The sequence below is a fragment of the Dipodomys merriami genome, unplaced genomic scaffold (assembly GCF_024711535.1).
Source record: "Dipodomys merriami isolate MVZ:Mamm:240054 unplaced genomic scaffold, mDipMer1.0.p SCAF_7, whole genome shotgun sequence".
Lineage (NCBI taxonomy): Eukaryota > Metazoa > Chordata > Mammalia > Rodentia > Heteromyidae > Dipodomys > Dipodomys merriami.
Window position 1 is genome coordinate 16,865,143 of NW_027206290.1, and position 19,725 is coordinate 16,884,867.

General features: G+C 50.7%; 2 protein-coding genes across 8 annotated transcripts; one reads left to right on the forward strand and one right to left on the reverse strand.

Annotated features, from left to right (window-relative positions):
* Positions 1-365: 365 nt before the first annotated feature.
* On the reverse strand, positions 366-8,437 carry Ankrd34a (ankyrin repeat domain 34A). 6 transcript variants are annotated; one of them, XM_070007576.1, is made up of 5 exons: positions 6,201-6,262; positions 5,836-6,113; positions 4,048-4,377; positions 3,671-3,748; positions 366-3,099 (listed from the first exon to the last, which is right to left on the reverse strand). In XM_070007576.1, exon 5 carries the CDS (start codon positions 2,981-2,983, stop codon positions 1,478-1,480), a length of 1,506 nt encoding a protein of 501 aa, XP_069863677.1. In that variant the 5' UTR covers positions 2,984-3,099; positions 3,671-3,748; positions 4,048-4,377; positions 5,836-6,113; positions 6,201-6,262; the 3' UTR covers positions 366-1,477. The 6 variants fall into 6 exon arrangements, with proteins under 6 accessions (XP_069863677.1, XP_069863674.1, XP_069863678.1 ...); XM_070007573.1 differs by having other exon boundaries at positions 3,671-4,377; positions 5,888-6,113; XM_070007577.1 differs by lacking the exon at positions 3,671-3,748.
* Polr3gl (RNA polymerase III subunit GL) lies at positions 7,972-18,198 on the forward strand. 2 transcript variants are annotated; one of them, XM_070007581.1, is made up of 8 exons: positions 7,972-8,060; positions 11,742-11,910; positions 13,533-13,662; positions 14,798-14,866; positions 15,441-15,497; positions 15,695-15,768; positions 15,898-16,011; positions 17,742-18,198. In XM_070007581.1, exons 2-8 carry the CDS (start codon positions 11,785-11,787, stop codon positions 17,826-17,828), a joined length of 657 nt encoding a protein of 218 aa, XP_069863682.1. In that variant the 5' UTR covers positions 7,972-8,060; positions 11,742-11,784; the 3' UTR covers positions 17,829-18,198. The 2 variants fall into 2 exon arrangements, with proteins under 2 accessions (XP_069863682.1, XP_069863684.1); XM_070007583.1 differs by lacking the exon at positions 11,742-11,910 and having other exon boundaries at positions 7,982-8,060.
* The last annotated feature ends 1,527 nt before the right edge of the window (positions 18,199-19,725 follow it).

The following is a 19,725-nucleotide window of genomic DNA, read 5'->3' on the forward strand; positions in this document are numbered from 1 at the left end:
TGAGTGCAAGCCCCATAACTGGAAGAAAAAAAAAAAGAATTCTTCTGTCTGGGTGCTGGTGGATCACAACTATAATCTGAGGTCTGTGGATCATGGTTCAAAGCCAGTTGGGGCAGGAAAGACCATAAGACTCCTATGTCCAATTAACCACCAAAAAAAGCCAGAAGATGTGACTCATGTAATAGAGTGCCAGCCTTGAGCAAAAAAGCTTAGGAAAAGCATCCAGGCCATGAGTCCAAACCCCAGGACTGGCATGAACACACACACATTCCCATGGATCATTATAGGGGTACCCTAGTATGACACTCACTCCCCATCCCTCTTTCCCCTCATCCTACACCTCCAAGCAGAAGTGACCAAACAAAGACTTCTGAACACATTTATTTGACACGTCACGTGGAGAGAGGAGTGATTTAGATTTCCTCCTCGCTTCTCCCCATGGAGGTGTTCATTTAGCTCTGAAGAGCAGCTTAAAGCCCATGATCCACCTCCTGAGAACACAAGACAACCTGTTGTAGTGTTTAGTGGAACCAGGTGGAAATAAAAATCAGGAAGCTGAGAAATTAAGTTGAGAGCAGGAAGGAGCAGCAGCACAATTGAGGCTAGGAGTTGAAGAAGACATTCTGAACAAGTGGGTTGCAGGTGTAAGCAGGGTGTGAACAGGGAGCCAGGCCTGGAGAAAGAAGCAAGGCCTGCCCAATGGGGTGAGTTTTTCATGAAGAGGGAGTCGAGTGTGCCGAATCATGATAGGCTGGGTTGCAGGGAACACATAGAAAGCAAGGGTTGGCTTCCGCAGGGGAGCAAAGATAGCGGACACCTCTTCTTTAGAGGGTGTCTCTCCTGCTTCTGAGTCTGGGACCCTAGCAGAAGTGGTCTTGTGTTTACTGCTCTGCTGTGTCTGTGGGTACACAAGTAATCCCACGTACATGTGAAATGACCAGGACGTGAATGCTCACGTCTTTTATACCCAGTAAAATGGAATGCTTACCTTTCCTTACTCAAAAATCTCCTGTGCTGCCCTGGCTACTCAGGAGGCTGAGATCTCAGGATCCCGGTTGGAAGCCTGCCGGCGCAGGAACTATCGGTTAAGACTTTTTTTTTTTTTTTTTTAATCTCCAATGAACCACCCAAAAGCAGGGAGTGGAGTTGTGGCTGGAGAAGTAGTAGAGAGGCAGCCTTGAGCGCAAGAAACTAAAGGATAGCGCCCAGGCCCCTAAATTCAAGCCCCAGTACCGGCACACACACAAAAGAAAAATCTACCGTGCTTGTGTGGACAAGTTTGCCGTGTGTGTGTGTGTGTGTGTGTGTGTGTGTGTGTGTGTGTGTGTGTGTGTGTGTGTGTGTGTGTGTGTGTGTGTGTGTGTGTACGCGCGCACGGTGCCATGAACACATGCAATCGGTCCCCAGGTCCGCGGTTGGAGCTCTCCTCCCACCTGCCCCCAAGGAGGTCCAGGTCCTGTCGGCTCCTGCCAGTCCCTCAGCGCCCCGGCTCCCCAGGCCCCCCGAGACTCTGGAAGCCCCCCAACAGGCGAATCTGCTCCGTCTGCATGGAATGGCGTCTCACCAACTTGCGCTTGGTCCTGGGCGAGCCTGGCGCCCCGGCATGAGGAGGAGGAGGGGCGGGCAGGGAAGGCGCACGACCTCCGGGCTGGGGACGAATGTCGGGGATGGGAGGGTGGGGGCTGACGTTGAGGGGGGGCAGGAAACCTGGCCGGGTTTGCGAGATGTGGTCCAGGAGCAACGTCCCCGAGCCCCTCCGCTCCAGCAGCCCGGGACTCCGCCTCCTTCCGCTCAGGGGCGACACCGCCCCGGGCAGACTTTCCTGGGACTGGCGCGGCGAGGAGACCGAGCCCGCGGGGGGCAGGGTCAGCGGGGAGGCGCTGTAGCGGCGGCGCTCCAGGGCCGGGCGACCGGGCTCCGGCGAATCGGAGCCAAGGTGCCCGGGGCCGTCTGGCTCCACTGGCTCCAGGCGGCTCAGTTTCTGCCTCCACCCGGCTGGGGCCTCCGGAGCCTCGGGGGCGGTGTTCCTGCGCGACAGCGGACCCCCGCCCGCCACTCTCTCCGCCCACGGGGGAGGATCCTCGGGGCCCTCGGTGCTGTGCCGCCGCGAGAGGCGCGGGCGTCCGGCCACCGTCAGGCCGTTGAATTCGGCCGCCAGGCGCTCCGCCCCCGGCCTGCCCTCGGCCGGGGGGACCGGCTGGGGGGGCGCCACGAGCCCCCAGGGCTCCGAGTTGAGCCTCTTGAGCGGCTTGGGGGGGTGTCGAGGCGGCTTGGGGAGCGGCTCCGAAGGGGAAGGGTCGTCCGGGGGCTTGGGCAGCGGGAATTCAAAGATGTCCCGCTTCTCCTCTTCTTCCTGAGCTCGAGGGGATAACAGTCCCACTCTCCCTCCTCCGCCTCCGCCTCCGGCAGCCGTCTGCAGCTGGATCTCCGAGGGCGACGTGCAGACCCCCGGACTCCGGGGCGCGGGTGCGGGGTCCTCCACCCCCGGCGACGGTGGCGAGTTGAGATACTGCCGCGTCTTCTTGGTGCCCGAGGGCGATGTGTCGGTCGTGATAATGATGACCTCCGTGCCTTTGGCCTTGCAGGCGTCCAGCAGCGTGGCGAGGGTCTCGCGATCCCCTCGGTCGAGGGCGTGCACCAGCGCCGAGGCCCCCGCGTGATCGCGGACCGAGGGGTCGGCGCCGTGGGCCAGCAGCAGCGCGGCCACCGCGGCGCCGCCGCCCCCGGCGCAGGCGTGCATGAGCGCCGTGCGCCCCAAGCGGTCGGCGATGTTGGGGTCGGCGCCTTGCTCTAGGAGGTAGCGGACCATCCGCGCCTTGTTCTGGGGGTCGTCGTAGCGGGCCCGGCAGGCCGCCATGAGCGCGGTCTCGCCCTGGGCATCCCCCTCGTTCACGTAGGCGCCTCCCTCCAGAAGCAAGCGGGCCAGGCGCAGTTTACCCTGACCCACGGCCCGGAGAAGAGCGTGGCCCTCGGTATGCAGCATGGCTGCGGCTGGGGCCGGGAGCACCGCGGGGGGATCCGCCGGGGACCGCGAGAGGAAGGTCGGTGGGGGGGGGGGTGGCTGGCACCGGCCTGAGGTCTCAGTGGGAAAGCCTATCCCTGCAAGAGAGAGAGAGTGAGAGAGAGAGAGGGATCGTAGGGACGGACGCAGCAGGGGAAACTGAGGCACGCCTGGAGGCGCCCGGCGTGTGGCAGGGGGAAGGTCTCCAACAGCCCTTCCTCGAACCCCTGCCTGTGAGCTGCCCCTTCCCTCCCTCCCCCCACCCCCAGCGCACGCCCGAGGCGGTGGGCAGGGAACGCGCCTGCCCAGGCGGACCTGCACGCGCAGGGACCCGCGACCCCCCCACCCCACGGCTCCTCAGACCTCCCCCACCTCCCCCTTTCTCCAGGGGCCTGGATGCCACCCACCCACATGCACCCTTCTTCGCGTCAGTCACACGTTATTTTTTTTTCATTCCTAACCTCATTTAGATTGCCACAACCCCCAATATTGAGTACGGGGGCGGGGTGTGGGGGGGGAGGCAGCAGATCGCATTGGGGGAACCTGCCAGGGAGCGGAGGAAGAATTGGGGGATTCATCTGCCCCCCCCTGCGATATTCTCTGCTTTGATCCCCATCCTCCCCACCCCAGCCCTCCCAGCCCCCCCAGACTGTCAGCCCAAATAGATACCTGAATATCCGCAGGATCTCCGGCTGGCCAGAATTGAGCCCCGGGCCGAGGAGCCGCTGGGGTGGAGGAGCCGGATGCCTGGAGACCCACATGGCGTGTCGGGGGGTGTGGGGTGTGGGGGGCGCACCCAGATTCCCTTGGTGTCAGTGTCTGCGCCCCGGTACTGGATCCCGGTTCCTCCTCCCGGTGCGCCCTGGGCACCGCGCCGGCTCCGGAGGAGAGAAGCGCGGGGCGGGGGGGGGGGGGGATAGGCGGAGCTTCGCGTTGCTATTTATAGTCCGGGCTCTGCGGGGTGGGGGCGTCCCGCACCAAACTGTGCACACATAAACCCTAAAAAACCCAGGCGCTTAAACCCCGACTTCCCTTTCCTAACCTACCTCCTTCGGCAGCGCCATCAAATCTAAGCAGGCTCCTAGGAGACCCATCCGGGGACCAGCGGGGGCTCCGCCGGGCTCCTGAAGCCCATGGCCCGCACTCGCCGTGTTTACGAGCCCCGGTAGCCAGACCCGGCTGCCACGCCCGGCAGATGGCTGGCTACGTAGAGAGGGGCGTCCGGAGAAGGTTGGATCCACTTCGGCGTCCACGTTGGGCAGGGAGAAGCAAGAGATGATGCGGCTGCTGGTTGAAATGTCAGGGAGCTGGGAGCTGGTGGCTCACTCCTCATTGCTCAAGAGGTTGAGATCGGAGCATCCAGGTTCGAAGCCAGCCTGAGTAGAAAAGTCTGTGAGCCTTATCTCCAATTAACCAGGCGGGGTGGGGTGCGGGGGAAGCCGGAAATGGAGCTGTGGCTCGAGTGCTAAAGTGAGTTCAAGCCCCAAGACTGGCACAAAATAAAATACTAGCTGTCAGGGAAAGCACAAGCCAGTGTGGAAGCAGATAAAGCCATACATCTCCACTCCTGCCTCTCCCAAAACAAACATACAGCACAGTGAAACTTGGATCTGAGATCCCATATTTGAACCTGTTAGGTAAGACTGAGGAAGGTAGATATCCTGGGAGCATTTGGGGGGGGGGGGAGGGTGATGGGAGGGGTTAGTTAGGTCGTGGACCTTAGACCCAGGGCCTGAGCACTGTCCCTGAGTTGTTTTTTTTTTTACTCAAGCCCACTTTTTTACACAAGCCCACTTCCAGTTTTCTGGAGATGAGTCTCACCGACCATGATCCTCAGATCTCAGCCTCCTGAGTAGTTAGGATTACAGGTGTAAAACACTGGTGCCCGACTTCTAGGATCATTTTTCTAGATAGGGCTAAGGACATTTCCAGCAGTTTCTCTTATTTCTGAAGGGAGGAGCTAGGAGAGCTACAGATAGATGAGCAAACCTTGTAATATACTTTCTCATTTCATCTCTCTTCATCCTTTTTAATTCCTTTTCTTTATAAATACAGGGCCTAAACCAGGCGCCCATGGCTCACACCTGTAATCCTAGCTACTCAGGAGGCAGAAATCTGAGGATCGTGGTTCAAAGCCAGCCCAGGCCAGGAAAGTCCATGAGACACTTGTCTACAATAAACCACTCAGAAAACCGGAAGTGGCTCAGTGGCTCAAATAGGAGAGCGCTAGCCTTCAGCTGAAGAGCTGAGACAGTGCCCAGACCCAGAGTTTAAGCCTCATGACAAATAAATAAATAAATAAATAAATAAATAAATAAATAAATAAATAAAATAAATGGACTGGGAAGGTGGCTCAGTGGTAGAATGCTTGCCTTGCAGGTATGAGGTCCTGGGTTCGATTCCTCAGCACCACATGAGCAGAAAAAGCCAAAAGTGGCACTGTGGCTCAAGTGGTAGAGTGCTAGCCTTGAGCTGAAGACCTGAGGGACAGCTCCAGGCCCAGAGTTCAGGTCCCATGACCAACAACAATAACAAAAACAAAAAAAAAACCCAAAAACCAAAAACAAACAAGGCACTACGGGCTGGGAAGGTGGCTCAGTGGTAAAGTGCTTGCCTTGCATGCATGAGGCCCTGGGTTCGATTCCTAAGCACCATATAAGCAGAAAAAGCCAGAAGTGGCACTGTGACTCCAGTGGTAAAGCTCTAGCCTTGAGCTAAAGAGCTGAGGGACAGCGCCTAGGCCCAGAGTTCAGGGCCCACAAGGGACAATGAATAAATACATACATACATACATACAAACAAGGCTTAGCTCTATAGCCCAGGCAGCACTCCACCTCATGATCCTGCTGCCTCCCTCTCCTCATTGCTGGGATTCTAGGCATGTACCCCCATGCTTGGCTTCTTTAGTCTTCTTTGTTGCTGAAACTCATTTTCTATCTTCTGTCTTTTCATCTTCTGTCTTGCTTGAAGGTCCTTGTCCGAATCACTCTTTCTGTTCCTGTACTGTCCCTATTGGTATCTCATACTGTCTCTGGCTCTTCTTGTCACCTGCCCTGTCTCTATGGTTACCATAGATTCCATCTGCATATTTTAGAAGTGAATCTGTGTCCAGCTGGAAGGCACCAAGCAAAGTGGGGGGTGAGAAAAACACACACACACACACACAAAAAAAAAAAAAAACAGGATTTGGAAAGCTCACCTAGGCTCCTAGATAAGTCAGAGGCTGTAGGCTGCCAGACACAAGATACTAAAAATAATGTTTCTGGGGAATGAAGAGCGAAATATTGCAGGGAAACTACCTATTTTTACTAGTTACTGCCAATTATGAGCCTAGTGCTTTACATATATTATCGCTAATCCTCACACAGCTGTACAAGATAGGAACTATAACCTGTGTGTGCATGTGTTTGCATGTGTTTGTGGGGGGGGGTGCGTGCGTGCGTGCGCGCATGCACACATGCTAGTACTGGTGTTTAAATGCAGGGCCTACTCTATTAGGCCCCATCTCTTAGCTTTTTCACCCAAAGGCTTCCCAGGCTGGCCCCTATCTCTTGAGCCACAGCTCCATGTTCAGCTTTTTGCTGGTTAATTAGGGATAAGAGTCTCACGAACATTTTGGCCCAGGCTGGTTTTGAGCAGAGATCCTCAGATTTCAGCCCCCCACATTTCTAAGATTACAGTCATGAGCTACCGGCACTCAGTTACTATTTTCTTTTCTTTTTTTCTTTTTTTTTGGGTCCAGTCGTGGGGCCTGAACTCTGGGCCTGGGCGCTGTCCCTCAGCTCTTCAGCTCAAGGCTAGTGCTCTACCACTTGAGCCACAGCACCACTTCCAGCTTTTTCTGCTTATGTGGTGCTGAGGAATCAAACCCAGGGCCTCATGCATGCAAGGCAAGCACTCTACCACTGAGCCACCTTCCCAGCCCCATCAGTTACTATTTTCTTGTAGCATGTGGTTACAACCTCAAGAAAGTTCTCCAAAGCTACACAATTTTTTTTTCCTATCCCCCAAACGTCCCTATACCTATTTATTACAGCCTCCCAGAGTAGAGGTCATTTTCTGACATCTGGAATATTCTTCTTGACTGATACCTACATTGCCTCTCATTCTGAACTCTTCCTTTGTTTCTGTCTTCGTGAAAGTTGGACCCCTTAGCCAGGCAAGGGTGGCTCATGTCTCTAATCTTAGCACTTGTAACCTTAACTACTCTGGAGGCTGAGATCAAAGTATGATAGTTCAAAACCAGCCTGGCTATATAAAAGTCCATGAGTCTCTTTCTTCCGGTTAACCACCCAAAAGCCGGAAGTAGAGCAGTGGCTCAAGTTGTGGAGCACCAGCCTTGAGTAAGAAGAGCTAAGGGACAGCACCCAGGCACTGAGTTCAAGAGCCAGTACCAGCACACACACACACACACACACACACACACACACACACACACTCACGTAGGAGGCTTAGGGGACGAAGGCAGTGGAATATGCAGAAAACATTCGGTTACCCCAATCCTTCCCAAACCATTTCCCACCTTTGTATGGACAGGACGACACCCACGGAAAAAACACTTTCAGAAAAGAAGTATCCATGGGGGACGACCGGGGAAGACTGAAAGGAAAGCTGGAATCTTGGAGGCGAGGCCAAACCATGAAGGCAGCCCCCCCTAAACCCTTTCTCAGTCACCCCCCCCCCTTTCTGGCCCCTCTTGGGGAGCGCTCCAGAAATAGATCGCCTTGCAGAGATCTGAGGGTCAGGTTCTCTCCGCAAAGTCTTGCCATCCAAGGCCCTCCTTCCACGGGGCGAGATCAGAAACAACCCACCGCGGGCGACCCCGTCACCCCAGCTCCCCCGGCGCCCGGCTCCCAAGCCCGGTTCCGGCGCGCGCTCCCCCCTCCCTCCCGGACCGCAGGTGGGCGGGCCTGCCGCCTCCGCTGTCCCTGATTGGCTAGGAGAACCCACCAATGGGGCGCTCCGGGAGGCGGGCCAGAACGCCAGCGCCTGGAGGAAGAGGAGCAAATTTCAAGTTGGCCCCGGCCTGGGCCCGGTGCGGGGCCGAGGACGCCGCCAGGTAAGGACCTAGCTCGGTCCGCACTTTCCGCACCAGGCCGCCTGGGGTCGCCTGCTGGAGCTTCCCGGCTGGCTGGCAGCCCTCCCTCGGGGCCCCTGTCCTCCGTCCCCTCCCGAGCCCCCACTGCTGAGTGGAGAACCGGCGTTTTCCACGGGCGTCGAGGACAGATACTCAAGTGAGGCAGGCTCGGGCTCGAACCCCGGATCCCGCCGTGGCAGCAGCCACCCTCGACGGGGTGAACGACGTCACCGTGCCCTGTTAGCTTTTAAGACCGCTGGACTAGTGACGCCTACCTGTAGCCTGTAGCTGTATTTATTGCAGGTTTCATTGTTCTCCCAGTTGGAGGATACAGTTTGCGTCTTGATTTCTGTCTCTGCCTCTGTTTCTGTTTCTTTCCCCCTCTCTCTCTCTCTCTCTCTCTCTCTCTCTCTCTCTCTCTCTCTCTCTCTCTCTCTCTCTCTCTCTCTCTCTCTCCTCTCTCTCCGCCTTGCTGTCCACCCTGGCCTGGAACCCAACGTCTTCCTACCTTAGCCTCCTACATGAATGTCCTTCTGCTGGTATAGGCCTTGCCAGGGTGCCAGGTTCATTTTGTGCATATCTTTAACCGAGCACTTAGTGTAGGTTCCTTTAATGTCTATTCTTAGAATATAAAATTTAGTAGGGCAGATTCTGTTACTTAATTTGTAATATTAATAGAATGGAATTGGGGTTCTTTTTTGTGTGTGTGGGGAGACGGCTTGCACTCTTGTTTCAGAGGCAATTTAAACTGCGTACTTAGGGACAATAAAAAACAATACAGCCCGGCGCCGGTGCCTCACACCTGTAATCCTAGCTACTCAGGAGGCAGAGATCTGAGGATTGCCGTTCAAAACCAGGCCGGGCAGGAAAGTGAGAGACTCTTATCTCCAATAAACCATTAGAAAACCAGAAGTGGTGCTGTGGCTCAAGTGGTAGAGTGCCTGCCTTGAGTGAAGAGCACAGGGACAGCGCCCAGGTCCAGAGTTCAAGCCCCATGACTGACCAAAAAAAAAAAAAAAAAAGACAATAGAGTATAAATGAAGTTCTTTAAATTAGTGGTTTGTAATATTAGTGTTTCATTATTGCTCTCATAGTTCAGGGAAGAAAAAACCACAGGGGAACTGGAGAGGAAGCTTTATGAATCACAAGATCTCAATTTTGGAAGGCCTATAGAATTTAAGTACTTGTTCATTCCACAAATATTATTGACCACTATCTATATGTCAGACACAATGATAGACTATACTTGTCCTAGGGCATCCCTTTTTTTTTTTTTTTTTTTGCCAGTCCTGGGGCTTGAACTCAGGGCCTGGACACTGTCCCTGAGCTTCTTTTACTTGAGCCACAGCACCATTTTCAGTGTTTTCTGTGTATGTGGTACAGAGGAATCGAACCCAGGGCTCATGCATGCTAGGCAAGCGCTCTACCACTAAGCTACATTCCCAACCCCATACTAGGGCATTCTTTAGTCATATGTCTAGAGTGCTTGAACTCTAGGCCTGGGTGCTGGCTGTTCCTAAGGTTTTTCACTCAAGTTTGGTCCTCTATCACTTGAGACACACCTCTATTTCTGGCTTTTTGGTGATTAATTGGAGATAAGAGTCTCATGGATTTTTTTTTTTTGTCAGTTGTGGGTCTTGAACTCGGCCTGGGCGCTGTCCCTCAGCTCTTCAGCTCAAGGCAAGCGCTCTACCACTTGAGCCACAGCACCACTTCCGGTTTTCTGGTGGTTCATTGGAGAGAAGAGTCTGACGGGCTTTCCTTCCTGGGCTGGCTTTGAATCTGATCCTCAGATCTCAGCCTCCTGAGTAGCTAGGATTACAAGTGTGAGCCACCGGAGCCCAGCTAGTCTCATGGATTTTTTTGCCCCAGCTGGCTTCAATCAGAAATCTTCTGATTTCATTCTCCTAAATAGCTAGAATGATAGTTGTGAGCTCCCAGTGCCCATCTGGAAACAACCATTTTTTTTCTTTTTCTTTTTCTTTTTTTGTGTATATATATATATATATACCAAATAAATACTACTATTGTAAATAGCAGGCTCACGCCTGCAATCCTAGTTACTCAGGAGGCTGAGATCATGATCCTGGTTCAAAGCCAGCCCAAGCAGGAAAATCCATGAGACTCTTATCTCCAATAAACCTTGCAAAAACTGGAAGTGGCACTGTGGATCAGAGTGGTAGAGCTCTATCCTTGAGCAAAAAGAGCTCGGGGACAGCCCCCAGGCCCTGAGTTTTGGCCCCATGACCAAAAGTATTATTAGGGTATATAAGGCAGATATAACTACTGTAGTTATATACTGTGTAATCCACTATGGCCTGATAAACCTTAATCCTCCTACTTCAGCCTTTAAAGTGCTGGGATTACAAGTATATAACACCACACCTGACTATTTAAATAACAGAGAAAGTAGAAAAACCTTAAAAAAACAAACAAAACCTCATTTTCCCAAGTTAGCAGTATTAATTTTTGTTGCATATTCAAGAACCACATATTTTATTTTATTTTATTTTATTTATTTTTTGCTAGTCATGGGGCCTGAACTCTGGGCCCTAGGCACTGTCCCTCAGCTCTTCAGCTCAAGGCTAGCACTCTACCACTTCAGCCACAGTGCCACTTCCAGCTTTTTCTGCTTATATGGTGCTGAGGAATTGAACCCAGGGCCTCATGCATGCAAGGCAAGCACTCTTATCACTAAGCCACCTTCCTAGCCCCTTGTTTCACTTTTTTTTTTTTTCTGGGGTCCGGTCGTGGGACCTGAACTCTGGGCCTGGGCGCTGTCCCTCAGCTCTTCAGCTCAAGGCTAGCACTCTACCACTTGAGCCACAGCGCCACTTCCGGCTTTTTTCTTTTTGCGTATGTGGTGCTGAGGAATCGAACCCAGGGCCTCAGGCATGCAAGGCAAGCGCTCTACCACTGAGCCACCTTCCCAGCCCTTGTTTCACTTTTTTATTGTTATTATAAAGGTGATGTACAGAGAACAAAATGATGATGGTAAGAATACTTTTTTTTTTTGTCGGTCATGGGGCCTGAACTCTTGGCCTGATTGCTGTCCCTCAGATCTTCAGCTCAAGGCTAGTGCTCTACACTTGAGCCACAGTGCCACTTCCTGCTTATGTGGTGCTAAGGAATCGAATCCAGGGCTTCATGCATGCAAGGCAAGCACTCTACCACTGAGCCACCTTCCCAGCCCAAGAGACACTTTTTGCCAGGAGCTAGTGGCTTACACTTACAATCCCGGCTACTCAGGAGGCTGAGATCTTAGGATACAGTCAAAGCCAGTCCAGACAAACAAATCAAGAAAGTCTTATCTCCTATTAGCCTGCAAAAAGCCAGAAGTGGAGGTTTGGCTCAGGTGGTAGAGTGTTAGCCTTGAGTGGGAAAAAAAAAACAACTAAGGGAGAATATAAGTCTCAGATCTCAAGCCCTAGTACTGGCAGCAACAACAACAAACCCAGAATCTTTGTGTTGCAGTTCTACTCAACAGCCATTTTCTTTTCAGAAATACCCCTGTGGCACTGAACCTTCTCAGTCAAACTTGTTGACTGATGTTACCTTTCCCAGTGTCCTAGAGAGAAGCTCATCGGTTTGCATCTTGTGTCTCCTTGGCTTCCTGTCTATCCCATCGTCCTTTTTCTCTCTCTGTGTTTTTATCTTTCTCAGGTTTTCCTCGCTGGATCTCTGAATAGCCAGGCCCCCCTCCATCATGGCCGGCCGGGGAGGGGGCCGGGGCCGTGGCCGGGGCCAGTTGACTTTCAACATGGAGGCTGTGGGCATTGGGAAAGGGGATGCTCTGCCCCCACCCACTCTCCAGCCTTCTCCACTCTTTCCTGTGAGTGTTTCTTCTTCCTCCCCACCCCCGAGCACTCCAGACTGACTGCATGTGACTGAATGAATTCTGCCTCATCAGAAAACCATCCCCAGTTCAGGTGCCACTGGCTCATACATGGAATCCCAGCTCCTCAGGAGGCTGAAATCTGAGCTACCCTGCGAGTAAGAATCCAAGGGATTCTTATTTCCAAATTACCATCAAAAAGCTGGAAGTAGAGGCATGGCTCAAATGGTAGGACACCAGCCAAAAATAAATAAATAAATAAAAGCCAGGTGCCGGGGCTCACGCCTGTAATCCTAGCTACTCGGGAGGCTGAGATCTGAGGATCACGGTTCAAAGCCAGCCTGGGCAGGAAAGTCCGTGAGACTCTTATCTCCAATAAACCACCAGAAAACGGGAAGTGGCACTGTGGCTCAAGCAGTAGAGAGCTCGCCTTGAGCTGACGAGCACAGGGATAGAGCCCAAGCCCAGAGTTCAAGCCCCACAAACAACAACAAAAAATCACAAGAGGCCCTGAATTCAAGTCCTAGTAATCACATAAACAAATAAATGAATAAATAAATACCATCTGTATCTTGCCTCTCCTTCTTCCAACTCACAGAAGATTTTTATTTTTTTTTTAACTGTATTTTTTTTGTCTTTTCTTTTTTGGTACTGGGGATCAAACCCAGGATGTTGCACTTGCTAGGCAAGCGCTTTGCCACTGAGCTACATCCCAGCCCCTACACAGAAGATATTTCTAATCAAAGAAATCTTTAGCCAGGCACCGGTGGCTCATGCCTGTCATCCTAGTTACTCAGGAAGCTGAGATCTGAGGATCATGGTTCAAAGCCAGCCCAGGTAGAAAAGTCCGTGAGACTCTTTTTTTTTTTTTGGTCCAGTGGTGGGGCCTGAACTCTGGGCCTGGGCGCTGTCCCTCAGCTCTTCAGCTCAAGGCTAGCACTCTACCACTTGAGCCATAGCACCACTTCTGGCTTTTTTCTTTTTGCTTATGTGGTGCTGAGGAATCGAACCCAGGGCCTCAGGCATGCAAGGTAAGCACTCTACCACTGAGCCACCTTCCCAGTCCATCCATGAGCCTCTTATCTGCAGTTAGCCACCAGAAAATAGGAAGTAGCGCTGTGGCTCAAGTGGTAGAGTGCCCACCTTAAGCTGAAGAGTTGAGGGACAGGGCCCAGGCCCAGAGTTCAAGCCCCACCACCAAAACAACAACAAAAAGCTTTACCCTTTCCTCACTTCCAGCTTCCCAGCTCTCAAAATGCCACATGCCATGTTCCCATTTTCTTTTGCCCTTCTATTCACTGGAACTCTTGGATTAAATTGAGACAATCAATCAGGCACTGATAGCTAACTACTGTAATCCCAGCTACTCGAGAAGCTGAGACCTGAGGATCACAGTTCAGTCAGCCCAGGCAGGAAAGTCTGTGAAACTCTTATCGCCAAAGCCAGAAGTAGAAGTGTGGCTCAAGTGGTAGAGCACTAGCCTTGAGCAGAAAAAGCACCCAGGCCCTGAGTTCAAACTTCAGTACTGATACAAAGATTAACTAGTGAAGGGGAGAGACCTTCTAAGGTTTATGCTTCACTAATTTCTTCCTGAACTGATAACGCTTCTGCTTCCTTAGCCCTTGGAATTCCGCCCAGTGCCTCTGCCCTCGGGAGAGGAAGGGGAATACGTCCTGGCATTGAAGCAGGAGCTGCGTGGCGCCATGCGGCAGCTCCCCTACTTCATACGGCCAGCTGTCCCCAAGAGAGGTCAGTTGAAATGCTAGAGGTCAGCTGGGTGAGAAAAAAAAAGTGAGCAAGACATTTCCACAAAACAAACTGGGCAGATTGGCTCCCGCCATTCATCCCAGCAAGCACCAGACCAGGGGAATCAGGTTGGCCTCTGGGCAAAAGCAAGAATTTGTCTGAAAACAGACTAAGCAAAACCCAGGCTGGGGATGGGGCTCCAGTGGTAAATCACAGTCCTTGAAAGTATAATACCTGAGTTCAAACACCAAATATCAGCAAGAAAAGGAATGTGGCTTAGTGGTAGAGTGCTTGCCTAGCATGCATGAGGCCCCGGGTTTGATTCCTCAGCACCACATAAACTGAAAAATAGCTAATTAAAAGAGAAAAAAGCATATGTATTTTTTGTCAGTCGTAGTGCTGGAACTCTGGGCCTAGACATTATCCCTCAGCTCTTCAGCTCAAAGCAAGTGCTCTACCACTTGAGCCACAGTGCCACTTATGGTTTTCTGGTGGTTTATTGAAGAAATGGGTCTCATAGACTTTCCTGCCTGGGCTGGCTTCCAGGCTTGATCCTCAGATCTTAGCCTCCTGAGTAGCTAGGATTACAGGTGTGAGCACGGACGCTAAACTGAGAAAAAATATTTTAAAAAGGAAAAGAAATGCTAAAACAGAGTGCCTGTCATTCCCATACTCAGCACCCCTGACGGCCAGGAGACCCAGGAGGCTGAGGAAGCCAGCCCAGGCAGACGAAAGTGTGAGACACTTACCACCCTGTGAACCAGCAAAACGCTGGAAGTGGAGGTGTGGCTTAAGTGGTAGAGTGCCAGCCATAAGTGAAAAGGCCAAATGAGAGAGAGAGAAAGAGAGAGAAAGCCCGTTTAGTCTTCAGTACTGGCACTGAAAAAAAAAAATCAACTCTGCCAGCCAGGAACCCCTGAGTCTTGTTCTCTGGACTACTACTTAAATACAATTGTTTCTGAGCCAAGAGATAAAAGAAAAGCTGTCATAATTTTGGATGTCAAAGGGACAAGTTAGAAGATTGAGTCCCTGGTCTCTGGGTTTGGGGTGAGGGGACAGATAATTCTTCAGAAGTGAGAATAGGAATAACCTTTGTTCTAGGGATAAAACTTCTGACTCTTGATCTTTGACCCCTCAGATGTGGAACGTTACTCAGACAAATACCAGATGTCAGGACCCCTGGACAATGCCCTTGACTGGAACCCCGGTAGGTGATGGGACTTTTCATTGACTGTTTCTTTCAGATGTCCCAGATGCCTCAAACCATGCCAGTGTCCACCTCCAGTGTCCTTCCCTTCCCTCCTGCATGCAGTATCCGTCAACCAGAACCTTCCATTACTCCCAAAGATTCTTGGAAACCTGAGAAACCAATCTAAGAGACCCCACCCCTTCAGAGATGTCCAAGCCAGTTTTAGTTTGAGAAACATCAATCCAACTCCTTCTCTCCTCGGCTTGAAAACCTTTCCTTCAGCTGGGTACCAATGGCTTATGCCTGTAATCCACGCAACTCAGAAAGCTGAGATCTGAGGATTGCAGTTCCAAAGCAGCAGGAAAGTCCATGAGATGCACATATCCAGTTAACCACCAAAAAGCTGTGGTTCAAGTAGTAGAGTGCCAGCCTTGAAGGAAAAAACTAAGGGACAAGTGCCCAGGCCCTAAGTTCAGACTCCAGGACTAGTGCATGCGTGTGTGTTAAAAAAAACTTGTCCTTTTTAGCACTAATCATTCATAAAAGATCCCAGGTCAGATCTTATTGATACTCACACTCTCTCTATTGCCAGATTGGCGGCGTCTACCACGGGAGCTAAAGATTCGAGTGCGAAAGCTACAGAAAGAGCGTAAGTGTATCTATCTGGGGAAAGAAGAGTTTATCATCAATTAGCAGGGCCTCCCACACCCTCCCAATACCCACTCAGTCCATAAATTGTGGCTGGGTGCCATAGTGGCCACTAGAGGGCAACAGAGCGTCATATTTGCTGCAGGAGGTACTAGAAGGTGTTGACACTAGTAATTCACTTTTTGATGCCCCTCCCAGGCACCACCATTCTACTCCCCAAGAGGCCCCCAAAGACCACAGAAGACAAGGAAGAAACAATACAGAAACTAGAGGTGAGGAGGAAGTGTGCCTAATGCACTCCTGGGCCTCAGGTTCATTCCTTGTTTCTTGGACCCTGTACGTCTCAAATTGTCCCATTCACTAGTTGAGTGTGTTTCCTTTTCCATTTGTTTTCACCAAAGACCCTAGAGAAGAAAGAGGAAGAAGTGACTTCAGAGGAAGATGAGGAGAAAGAAGAAGAAGAAGAAAAGGAGGAAGAAGAGGAAGAGGAGTACGATGAAGAAGAACATGAAGAGGTGAAGGGGACTGTCCACCCTCCATCCCCTTCCTACCTTGTTCTTACCTTTTTTTTTTTTTTTTGGTCCAGTCGTGGGGCCTGAACTCTGGGCCTGGGCGCTGTCCCTCAGCTCTTCAGCTCAAGGCTAGCACTCTACCACTTGAGCCACTTCCGGCTTTTTTCTTTTTGCTTATGTGGTGCTGAGGAATCAAAACCAGGGCCTCTGAGACTAGTTGGGGATGAGGAAGGAATTGGGCACTGTAGTGTTGGAAGAATATGATGCTATGTCTTGGTAGTATGGATTAGAATTTAATATTCCTGTTGGGTGCTTGTGGTTCATACTAGATACTTAGTAGGCTGATATCTGAAGGGTCTAAAGATGTTCAAGGCCAGCTGGGGAGAAAAGTTCACTACACTGTTTCTGAAATAGCAAAATGTTGAACTGGAGCAAGGTTCAAGTGATAGAGCACTAGCTGTATGCAAAAAATCCAAGCAAGTGCTCAAAGCACTGAGTTCAAGCCCTGGTTTTGGGGAAAAAAAAGTTAAAGAATCAGAATTTAATACGCCTGCCCTGTAATTCGTAAGTCAGCAGTGTCATTTTGGGACTGTCCTCCAGCCTGGTTAGAGACAGTCACCGCCTACAGCTGTTCGTGGTTGCCTTGTCACGGCCAGAAGTGTAGAGAATGTGACTGCTTAATAAATATATAAGGCACAAAAAAAACAAAAAACAAAACCAGGGCCTCAGGCAAGCAAGGCAAGCCCCTTACCTCTTTTTTTCATAGATACTCTCCTTAGAACTTTGGAGAACCAAAGGAGATGGTACCTCACGAGAGTAGGAGCCTCCTTGAATTCATCTGTCCCTGGGTTCTTCTCAAAAATGATCTACCATGGGCTAGAAAGGTGGCTCAGTGGTAGAGTGCTTGCCTAGCATGCATGAAGTCCTGGGTTTGATTCTTCAGCACCACATACACAGAAAAAGCTGGAAGTGGTGCTGTGGCACAAATGGTAGAGCGCTAGCCTTGAGCAAAGGAAGCTCAGCTGAGTTCAAGCCCCCAGACCGGCAAAAAAACAAAACAAAACAAAAACGAACTACGAGGGGCTGGGAAGGTGGCTCAGTGGTAGAGTGCTTGCCTTGCATGCCTGAGGCCCTGGGTTCGATTCCCAGCACCACATAAGCAAAAAGAAAAAAGCCGGAAGTGGCACTGTGGCTCAAGTGGTAGAGCGCTAGCCTTGAGCTGAAGAGCTGAGGGACAGTGCCCAGGCCCAGAGTTCAGGCCCCAGGACCAGACCAAAAAAAAAAAAAAACGAACTACTAGCCATCTGTGGCTTACACCTGTTATTCTAGTTCCTTGGGAGGCTGAGAAATAGGAGCCCCAACAAAAAGTTCCCGAGGCTCTCCCCACTTCTCAAGCAAGTGTTGGTGTGTTGTATGTGTGTCTGTTATTCTAGTTACAACAGGAAGCCTAAAAACAGATCAAGACCCAGAAATGCAACCAGACAGAAAAAGTAAGACCTCAGAAATATTCAGTGCAAAAAAAAAAAAAAGGCTGGAGGTGTGGCTCAGCAGTAAATCATCTGCCTAGCCTGTGTGAGGCCCCAAGTTCAAACCCCAGTGTTGCCCCGTCCCCCCCAAAAACCCCACAAATCCTACAGCTGAAAGGAAATAATATGATTGGGAAGAGGCCTGCTACAGAGAGAGGAAGGCTGTGGCTGAAAGCATGCCTGACTTTCACTTCTTTTCCATTTCAGGAAACTGACTACATCATGTCATATTTTGATAATGGAGAAGACTTTGGGGGTGACAGTGATGACAATATGGATGAAGCCATATACTAAAGAAAGGTCCCTAGCAGCATGCCATACTCATAATCATTCTTGATTTGGGATGTAGAAACTGTCTCTCCCATTTAGTTTAATGGACATGAAAAACAAACACAAAAAACTGGCCCCTGGAGCTGAAGCTGGGAGTGGAGAATTGTGACAGATAGCCTTTTCTCCTCACCCCATCTTTATATAGCTTCTGATATCGTGCAGAAAGAGGAAAAGACTAATATCATTAAAATAACAGCAAGGAGACAGAGTTACTGGCTTGTTGGAGCTGAATGAGACCACTGTGTACATATCCTTACCCAGGTTTTACAGGTCACTGTGAATTTAATTGGAAGTGAATTTCACATTTTTTAATAAAGTGTTTTTATTATCTGTCTGTGCAGTGTGAGTCTGGTGGGGGAGGGGAGATGAAGGGCTGACAGGATGTCCAACTGAGCCATTTTCTAAATTTCTAGTAGGACATGGTGAGGGGTGGGAGAAGGGAGAAGGTTCTAGTAGCTCATGCCTGTAATCCTAGCTACTCAGAAGGCTTAAGATGTAAGGATAAAGGTTCAAAACCAGCCCCTTCAGAAAGACTGTTATCTCTAATTAACCAGCCTAAAATGGATAAAGCCAAGCAAGAATTCAGGCCCTGAAGATACACTCAGGGGCATGGTACACCCAAGTCCACAGTCCCTCTTCTAGTCATTGGGAAGTCTTGCCCTTTTCTTCCTTCCCTTCCACTCTCATGGAGGACATATACTTGGCAACCAAGTTCAGCCAGAGGAGATACAGGAACTTGCCTGGAGGGCTGCCTAATGTCTAGAAACTTCTAGAGTCTGTATTCTTCCACAAATCCATTGTCCTCTGAGTCTCAAGTCCTCAGGATATAGGAATCTGTGTTCATACAATGTTCACAGGTTAGAGGCCCTTCCTTTCCCACACTTAACCTTGATCATGACCTTATTTACAAAATAAAAGATTAAGTTCTGGAGAAAGGTGCCAGAAGGAAGAAGGGAGGAGGGGCTGACATCTGGTCGGCAAATGCCCTTCTCCTCCTGAGCCTAAAGACTGCACTTTGGATTTTGTGGTGATGCTTTCTAATTGTGCCAGTACCAGAGCTTGAACTCTGGTCCTAGGTGTTATCCCCTGGCTTTTTTGCTCCAAGTTGGCCTTCTACCACTTGAGCTACACTTCCTTCTAGCTTTTTGCTGGTTAGGGGGAGATAAGTGTCTCAAGGATTTGGCTGTCCTGGCTGGCTGGGAGCTGCGATCTTCAGATCTCATCTTCTAAGAAGCTAGGATAACAGGCTTCATCCACTGGTGCCCAGATGAGACCCCACTGCGCAAGATAACATCTTGTAAGAGCAAGCTGTGAAAACATCCGGAGAAGCAGGGTGTGCTTGCAGTTTCGCTTTTGGTTTTTCCCTCTGGCCTTCCTAGCTCCTTCCCTTGGGGAGGGGGTAGGTGGTTTTACAGAAGGCAGTGACTTTAGGGACACTCACAGCTCTGGGAGATGTTTCCTCACCCACGCGGTTCTGCTTTGAGTGAGGTCACTTCCCTAGGCTCTGATTGGCTGCCAAGGAAGCCTTCCGTGAGGTGATTGGTTCCAGCCACTTGGCATGCAGCAGACACGAGTAGAGCTGCTTGTCCAGAATAGGAAGTGAATGAGATATCTGGGGTGCTATCATCCAGGCCTTGCCTGGCTTTTGAAAGTCATAAGACAAAGTGTAGGAGAGAAACTTCAAGAAATTTCCCAACTACAAATCGGAAGGCAGACTGAATTATAATAGAAGGTGACAGATGTTTCTGACCTCACTGAAAAAAAAAAAAACAAAAAAACAAAGAACTCGATTAAGGGAAAGCATCTATAAAGCCTGGTTGACTGTGCTAGTGTTAGGAGAGAGGCAAGCCAAGAAAACAGA

What these genes read in the sequence shown, in the direction of transcription:
- Ankrd34a (XM_070007574.1), bottom strand. Translation starts at nt 2,983, where the DNA reads ATGCTGCATACCGAGGGCCACGCTCTTCTCCGGGCCGTGGGTCAGGGT.
- Polr3gl (XM_070007581.1), top strand. Translation starts at nt 11,785, where the DNA reads ATGGCCGGCCGGGGAGGGGGCCGGGGCCGTGGCCGGGGCCAGTTGACT. An exon ending in AGCCTTCTCCACTCTTTCCT is followed by an intron (nt 11,911 to 13,532) that starts GTGAGTGTTTCT and finishes CTGCTTCCTTAG; the next exon opens with CCCTTGGAATTCCGCCCAGT. An exon ending in TGCCCTTGACTGGAACCCCG is followed by an intron (nt 14,867 to 15,440) that starts GTAGGTGATGGG and finishes CTCTATTGCCAG; the next exon opens with ATTGGCGGCGTCTACCACGG.